The following is an 8,765-nucleotide window of genomic DNA, read 5'->3' on the forward strand; positions in this document are numbered from 1 at the left end:
CAGGTTTCCGTTCCAGTCGGGCCTGAGGTCCTAGAAGCGCTGTGCCCTGGTCACCCAGGAACTGGGGATGCGAAGAGTTAACGCGAGGGGCCGCGCTGAAGCGCCCCCCGCCCGGCAGGCTAGAAGGATTGTGCATCCCAGCACCTCCCGGCGCCTTCGCGGTCACGTGGGAACGAGGGCGGGCCCAATCGAGGAGCCAGCCAATAGGCTGTGCTGTCCGTGGGCGTGACAGCCAATAGGAGCAGGGAAAGGGGTCCCAGGATACGAAGAAACGGCGGCCGGGAGGGGGCTACCGGGACATGGGGCTTCTGACCATACTGAAGAAGATGAAGCAGAAAGAGCGGGAGCTGCGACTGCTCATGCTGTATCCTTCCTGACGCCGGAGCCGGAGCCGCGAGGGTAGCGGGGGGGGGGCGGGGGGGGCCCGCCGGGCGGGCAGTGTCAGGCGCCCCCTACCGGGCGCTGCCTGTGCGGCCGGCCGGCCTATACCAACTGCCCATTGTGCGTCACGCTCGTGGGCCCTACCATCACTTTTGGCGGGGGGGAGCCGGGAGGAGGCCGTACCACCGGCTCGACGCGGTGGGGGGGGCTTCGTTTCCAAGGTGTGGGCGTCACGGCGCGGCGGCCGGACCAGGTGTCCCAATATAGGGGGAGGCGGGGCTGGAGACTGGAACACTACCACCCGTCGGCCCGAGCGTGGGGCCGCGGTCCTCCCCCGCCCTGGGCGCCTCCTCCCCTAGTTGGAGGGTGCCGGGCCTCGGCCCCGCCCTCAGGGTCGGCCTCTCGGGGGAGTGCGGGCCCCGCCCTACTCTCCCTGTAGAGGGCGGAGGAGGGGCGCCGTCTGCGGGTCGCTAGGTTCGTGTGGGTCCGACTGTCCATCTCTTTGCTGTCTCACGGCCAGTCGGAGTCCCCGCGGTTGACGGCTTGTAGGCCCAAGGGCCTTGTCGATTGTCTGAGTCTCGCTCGCAGGCGTGCACATCCGTTCCCCCCTTCCGTGCCAGGCTGTGGCGGGGTGGGGGGCAAGCTGAGATCAAGAGCTGGGCTTGCCTCACCCCCAGCAGAGAGGAGACATTTATGTGCACAAATAACTTAGTAACATTTACATCATGTTTGTTTTTAAGACAGGCACAGAGAATTCACTCATCCAATAAACATTTATTGAGCGCCTGTTACGTGCTAAGTTCTGTCCTGGGCGGCTAGGGAAAACAGCAAAACAAACAAAAATCCTACCTTCGGACATTTTGTGTGATACTGAGGGAAGAAAATGTTAACAAAGTTAATAAGTAAAATATATAGCACTTACAGAGAATAATCCTGCATAAATACGGTGGTCAAAGAAGACCATCCTGAGAAAGTGACAGTTGAATCTAGACAGGTGAGGCATGAATTATGTAGAGATCTGGGGAAAAAATGTTTAAGCAAAGGAAACAGCAAGTGTCAAGGTCTCTGAGGAGGAAGCCGACTGGTGTGTTCAAAGGACTGTCAAGGAGGGAAGTGTGTGACCTGAGGGAGTGAGAACACCGAAGGCGAGGTCAGATGAAAGAGGTATTTCAGGTGGGGCCTTTAGTTCTGAAATTTTCCTCTGTTTATTTATTTTTGTGGATTTTTTTTATGAGGACCATTTTAAAAGTCTTTATTGAATGTTACAGTATTGCTTTTGTTTTATGTCGTTTGTTTTTTGGCTCTGAGTCCTGTGGGATCATAGCTCCATGACCAGGGATTGAACCCACAGCCCCTGAATAATTGGAAGGTGAAGTCTTAACCACTAGACCACCAGGGAAGTCCCATATTTTTTTTTTCAATAAATTTTTTTTTTGCATTTTAACTTTATTTTGCATTAAATTTAAAATTTTTAATTTAATTTTTATTTTGCAGTTGATTTTGGGGCTTCCCAGGTAGTGCAAGTGGTAAAGAATCTGCCTGCCAATGCAGGAGACGAAAGGGACAGGTGTTCAGTCCCTGGGTGGGAAGATCCCCTGGAGTAGGAAGTGGCAACCCCTTCCAGTATCCTTGCCTGGGAAATCCTATGGACAGAGGAACCTGGCGGGCTACAGTTCATAGAGTTGCAAAGAATCAGACGTGATTAAGCACACACATGCACATTGTTAATTTACAATATTGTGTTAGTTTCAGGTATATAGCAGAGTGTTTGGTTATATATATATATATAGACACACACATTCTTTTTCCATCCATTTTTTAAGATGGTTGGGTGGCATCACTGACTGGATGGACATGAGTTTGAGTAAGCTCCAGAAGTTAGTGATGGACAGGGAAGCCTGGTGTGCTGCAGTCCATGGAGTCACAAAGAGTCGGACACGACTGAGCAACTGAACTGATTCTTTTTCAGATTCTTTTCCCATATAGGTTATTACAGAATATTGAGTAGAGTTCCCCATACTATACAGTAGGGGATGTTTCCTTTAATGAGAAGTGCAGAGAGGAAGTGAGAGCTGAGACAGGCTACCACAGTAACACAGGTAAGGTAGGATGGTAGCTTGGATCAGGATGGAAGCAGTGACGGACGTTGATTTAAATCTTGATAGACTAGCAACAGTTGCTGCTGGATTGGCCGTGAGCTTTAGAAGAATGGTGTCAAGCGTGGCTCCTAAGTGATAGGATGAATTGAGGAGCCACTTGCTGACAGGTATTATAGAAGGAGGTGGGGAACACATTCAGGGGGAAGATGAGAGCTCAGATTGGGCCTGTAAGATGCCGCTGAGACATCCTAGAAGTGTTACCCGGGCGGCTGGATCTAGAGACCAATATCCAGGGGAGCAGCCAGGTGGGACGTACGAATTTCAGAGTCATCAGCAGAAAGATGGTATTTGAAGCCATAATTCTGGGTGAGATCACTGAAGGAGTATGTATGGACAGGGAAGAGAATCTTGGGGCCGAGCTCAGATCAAAAGGTCAGCAGGGTGATGAGGAAGGGTGACCAGAAAAGTCAGGAGAGCCAGGCAAGGCCGTGTCCCGGAGTGGAGGAGGGGGCTGGCCAGGAGCAGGAAGAAGAAGGCTGAGGATACCCGGTCAGTGGAGAGCAAGGCGTCCCTAAGGACTGACCTTGGCTAGAGCAGTTTCGGGGAAGCAGTGGGAGCAGAGGTCTCATGGGTTCACAGAGGAGCAGGAAGACAGAAACTGCAGAGGGTGAGTATGGACAACAGTCCTGAGATTTGCTGTAAAGGGAACGAGATAAAGGAAAAAGTTGGGGGGAGAGGGGTCAAGAGAGGGTGTTGTCCGCTTCTTCTTGGTGGGGGAGACATCCGCTCATCAGCTGATGAGAATGATCCAGTAGAGAAGGAAGCAGGGTGATGGAGCTGGGCTGGGGGGCGATGAGGAGAGCAGTCAGCCACCAGTGATCAGGGACTAAGGGTGCATCCCGGGAGAGGTCCTCTCACCGCCCCCTAGAATCCCAGCTGTAAGCCCCCATGGATGTCAGAAGGAAAAAGGAGGGTGGTTTTCTCCGGCTGGTGAACTTACCCATTTGTTTGCACACTCAGTACCAAAGGCTTTGAAATATTCCAGAAACAAAAGGGCAACGGTGGCTGCCTCCAGATACTTGCTCCCTGGATGCTCTTCTTCCCCTAGTCCTTCAAAAAGCCAGCTCCTTGCAGTCTGGGCCTCAGTCCAGCTGTCTCACACTGGAGTGGAAGCTGCACAGGGCAGGGACTGTGATTCCAGGGCACCCCCAGAGCCAGAGGTATTCTGGAGCAGCGTAGGCCTTAAGCATGGGGTTGGCGATTAGTCCATCAGGTTTTTCTGTAACATCTGTGGCGAAACCGAAAGGACTTTTTGGCCAACAGTACATTTTTATTTTATGTTTTTGTATTATTTGGCTGTGCTGGGTCTTCATTGCTGCACAGGCTTTCCTCTAGTTGCAGTGAGTGGGGGCTCCTCTCTAGCTGTGGTGCGCAGGCTTGTCCTGGTGGCGGCTTCTCTTGTGAAGCAGGGGCTCTAGGGCCCGCGAGTTTCAGTAGTTGCGGCTCCTGGAGCACAGGCTCAGTAGTCATGCACGGGCTTAGTTGCTTCTTGACATGTGGAATCTTCCAGACCCGGGAGCGAACTCGAGTTTCCAGCATTGGCAGGTGGAATCTTTACCACTGAGCAACCAGGGTAGCCTGGCCAACCGTATATATTGTGGGATGAATTAAGAGCATCTGGTCAGAAGATGATATATTTCCACATTTATCGTGTAGGTCAGGCAGGTACTCAACATGCTTTTATATGTGGTCAGAGAGGGGCCCTGGGATGATGTCACCAGCCCGCAGAGCCTGGGGGCTTCTCCTTAACCCGGCGTGCCCCCAGGGGCCTGGACAATGCCGGCAAGACGACCATCCTCAAGAAGTTCAACGGCGAAGACATCGACACCATCTCCCCCACACTAGGCTTCAACATCAAGACCTTGGAGCACCGAGGGTGAGCGGGGTCCCTGAGGGTGGGCCTGCCCAGCGCAGGGCAGGGAGGGCAGGCGGGGGCCAGACTGACCCTGCGGCCCCCACTGCCCTGTCCAGATTCAAGCTGAACATTTGGGATGTGGGCGGCCAGAAGTCCCTGCGGTCCTACTGGCGGAACTACTTTGAGAGCACTGACGGCCTCATCTGGGTGGTGGACAGCGCCGACCGCCAACGCATGCAGGACTGCCAGCGGGAGCTCCAGAACCTGTTGGTGGAGGAGGTGGGCCGGGGGCTCCCCCAGTGTCCAGGTCCCAGTGCTTCGTGCACCTGTGTGGATGTGTGAACACTACCCTCAGCCGATTCCCCGTGGGGTCCATGATCCCAGGGGTACGCTCATTTGGGGTCTATTCCTTCACCCAGCCCTCATGTCCAGCACCCTTGGGGAGGCAGAGACAACCTGTACACCTGCCCCGGGGAGGCTCACAGTGCCATGAAGCAGAACACGGGTCTGTGTGGACTGAGATGTGGGTCCATGTCCCTACAGCGTCACTGCTTCACCACCCTGAGCTTCAGTTTCTGCACCTTGAGTCAGGCTTTGGGGAGGATGACTTGAGGCTGGTGTGTGAAGCTTTGGCAGGCAGTGGAGTTGGACTGTTTGCTTTGTGACCTTAGGCAAGGCACTTAGTTTCTCTGAATCGCCACTGCATTTCTCAGATGGGCATTATATTAATAATTACGGTGATCTTAAAATGTACTGTCTGGGCCAAAATGCTCTTTAAATAAAATTTTAGATTTATAGAAAAGTTGCAAAGATAGTGAAAAGTTACCCATGTATCTTTCACCTGGTTTCCCTTAATGTGAACATCTTACAGAACTGCCAAACATTTGTTAAAACCATTTAATAAGAAATTAACAAGTTGCTGTTAATCAAACTACAGGTTTTGTTTGGATTGCACCAGTTTTTCCATTAATGTCCTTTCTTTGTTCCAGGATTTAATCCAGGTTACTCCATGCATTTAGCTGAAAATCAGGACCCTTTTGAGAGTTAAAGAGGGAGTTGTTAATAATTATTTAGGGACAACAGGCCTAACCAGCAGTCGAGCAGATCCAGTGAGATCCTGGCTGTTGAATGTTCAGCCCTGGCCTGGCACCTCAAGGCCCTTTTTAAGGGCTAGAGCCACCATCCACATGGAGGGACTCCCGGGCACAAACACACAGAGGGAAATAACTGGAATCACGGGCAGAGAGGAAGGCCTCTCAGGGTAGTGGGACAGTTAGGGGACTGTATGAACTTGGAGGAGGGGAAGCTCATTGCCCACAGCCCTACAGGCCCTGGGATAGTCGCATTCTTTTTGATGTCAGGTCATCAGGTCAGAGCAGTCTAGGAGCAGAGGCTTGAGGATCATCTTGTCCCTCCCCCCCTCCCCTTTTCCATCACCCGCCCTTGTCCATAACCCCCTCCCCTTTGTCCATCTCCCCTTCCCCTTGTCCACAACCCCCTCCCATTTATAGAAGAGGAATCTGATGCAGGGAGGAGAGAGGTGCCCACTTGGGTGTGACTGTGCTGGAACCAGGGTCTCAGCCCAGCCCACAGCTCCCTCCAGCCCATAATGGCTGGACAGGAAGGCCGTGTTCACACTGCCCACCCTAGTTGTGTCTTTGCAACCACCATGGGACCTTGCTCTAATCTTCCAAACTGCTCTCTGACCCCAGCTGCTCTGGGTGATTAGCACAGGGGCTGGGCTGCCCTCTGAGCCTCCACCCCGCCTCAGGGTAACCCTGTTTCTCTTCTCTAGCGCCTGGCCGGAGCGACCCTCCTCATCTTTGCCAACAAGCAAGACCTGCCCGGAGCACTGTCCTCTAACGCCATCCGCGAGGTGAGTCCAGGCCTTGGCACAAGCTCACAGAGGAATAGGGGCATGTGATTCTTTGTTGATTTATTTAGAAAGCATTTATTAGCCCCTGCTGTGTGGCAGGACCTGTTCAGGGTCCTGGAGATTCAGTGATGGAAGACAGAGTTGTGCTCCGCAGCCTGGGGCATGGCAGACCGGCAGGTAGATTGTCCCCGGGGAAAACTAACCGGCAAGCAGTGGGTGCCTTCTCTGTGCCAGGCTCTCTGCATGGACTACCTTACTCAGTTCTCGCCGCAACCTCCTGAGGCAGGAACCATTATCATCATTCTACAGATGGTGAAGGAGGCTTAGAGAGGTTAGGTAACTCACCCAAGGTCACACAGCCAGGAAGCAGACAAGCCAGGATTTAAACACAGGCCTATGTGACCGCGGGTTACATCTTAACTCTGACTCTGAAGCTTGAATACCAGAATGAGAAAGCGTGGGGTTAGAATCTAGGTTCTGCCACTGATTAGCTGTGTGACTTAAGGCAGGCTGCTTAACCTCTCTGAGGTTTTCTCCTCAGTGAAATGGCAAACACAATCCCTGGCTTACGGGGCCATGGGGGTGAATGGATAAGAGGACATTTGTAGGGCCCATAGCACAACGTCACGGGCCCTTGTTGCTATCTTATTATAAGGGGTAGTGCTGGCATGGTGGTGACAGAGAGCCCAGGTGCCCTGGGAGGCCAGCAGATCTTCACCAGGGGCCAGGGGAGGCTTCCCAAAGCAGACCTTTGAAGGGGACTTGGATTTCCCCGGGGCCAGGGGAGGGAAGGGGCTGAGGGTGGGCAGGGCCTTTGGTCCCTGGGGCCCACCATCACCTTCCGCCCTCCCAGGCCCTGGAGCTGGACTCTATCCGTAGCCACCACTGGTGCATCCAGGGCTGCAGCGCCGTCACCGGGGAGAACCTGCTGCCTGGCATCGACTGGCTCCTGGATGACATCTCCAGCCGCATCTTCATGGCCGACTGAGCCGCTTCTGATGCCCCCCCACTCAGCTCACAGTCTAGGTACCCCCCACCCCTCCACCAAGCACCATCCCTGGAAGGGTGGGAGTCCGCCAGCCCAACTAACAGCCCCCGCCCCCCTCCATACCCTGCTGCTGCTACTGCTGCCCACTGCTGCCCTGTGGCCAGCCGGCTCCCGAGGCGGGAGGCCTGTCACCCTGGCTGTCCCCCTGGCTCCTGACCCGGCCCGCCTGCAGCTGCGGGACCAGGAAGAGAGGGCTGTGGCTGGGAGGGGGCTGCCTCTGCTGCTATCGAGGCTGTGGGCCTCACCATTTGCTCAGCTGTGAGAATAAATTGTTCCCCACTCCCATTCCTGGCTGAGTCATTTGTTGATTCTGCAGCCCTGCAGACTGCCTAGAGCCCGCAGCCCAGTGGGGGACGAAAAAGACATCATTTCAGTCAGAGGATCAACTGTCGCTGTGTCAGGGGAGTAGCAGAGAATTATAGAAGCACGGGACAGGGCATTGGAATTCCCTTTGGAAAAGTTCAGGTGGGCTTCCCAGAGGAGGTGACACGAAAGCTGAGAGTAAAGGATGAGTAGAAGTTTTCTGGCCAGAGGAAGGGGAAGGACAATTTACTGGAGCAACTGCTACCTTCAGAGGTATGAATGAGGAAGAGGAAGGCACCCCGACATCAGGGCTCTCAGCTTGCCACACGGAACATGGGCTGAATCTCAGCTCCCAGCTTCCCACTGCAGCCAGGCATCTGTGTGCAGTGGGCAGCCTGCACGGCTGTGTGAGGCAGCACTGGTTCAAGCAGAGGGACTCACAGGACAGAGGCCTGAAGAGCAAGGGCTCTTGGGAAACGGAGGGGTGATGACTGTGGTGTAGGAGGACATGGACGTCAGGCCGGTTAGCTAACCGAGAACAGGGCTAGGAAGGGACCTTCCCTGAAGGCTAACGGGCACTCCTTGAGGCAAGGGCCAGGGTGGGAAAGGATTGGAACCGGGGCGACTCCAGGGCCCCCATCCAGGTGGCAAGATAAATGGATATTTGGACAGGGCGCCCTGCTTGTAGTCCTTCCAGTGGGGGCTTACTCTGCAGGGCTCTGTTTGAAGTACTTCTCACTTACCATCACATTGAATTATAAGCCCAACCATACATGTCCCCATTTATGTAGGAACAAAGCGTCCAGGAGGTCATGTGACTTACTCAAACCACCCAGCTAGGAAGTAGAGGGCCTGGGATTTGAACCCGGCACACTGGGCCACCACATCCTGCTCACCATTTTGTTCTTCTCTGCTCAGAATTCCAGTGCCAGATGGAATTTGGCATAACGTGTTTATGAGGGAAGGTGAGTTTTCCTAAGGGACAGGTGAGGAAGAGACACAGATTCACTGCTCCAGGAGCCCGGAGGGTGGAGACCGCCGCAAATCTGCACTCTGTTAGGATGGAAGAAGAGGAATGGATTTTGGGTGGAAACCTTAAAATATAAACTTGTCGGGACACCCCTGGTGGTCCAGTGGTTAAGA

General features: G+C 54.0%; 1 protein-coding gene across 1 annotated transcript; it reads left to right on the forward strand.

Moving 5' to 3' along the window:
* The first annotated feature begins 299 nt into the window (after nt 1-299).
* ARL2 (ADP ribosylation factor like GTPase 2) lies at nt 300-7,259 on the forward strand. Its single transcript, NM_001162552.1, is given in 5 exon segments — nt 300-364; nt 4,306-4,416; nt 4,512-4,674; nt 6,191-6,271; nt 7,125-7,259. Coding segments are annotated over 5 exon segments (555 nt in total).
* The last annotated feature ends 1,506 nt before the right edge of the window (nt 7,260-8,765 follow it).

Source organism: Ovis aries, chromosome 21 (genome assembly GCF_016772045.2).
Source record: "Ovis aries strain OAR_USU_Benz2616 breed Rambouillet chromosome 21, ARS-UI_Ramb_v3.0, whole genome shotgun sequence".
Taxonomy (NCBI): domain Eukaryota; kingdom Metazoa; phylum Chordata; class Mammalia; order Artiodactyla; family Bovidae; genus Ovis; species Ovis aries.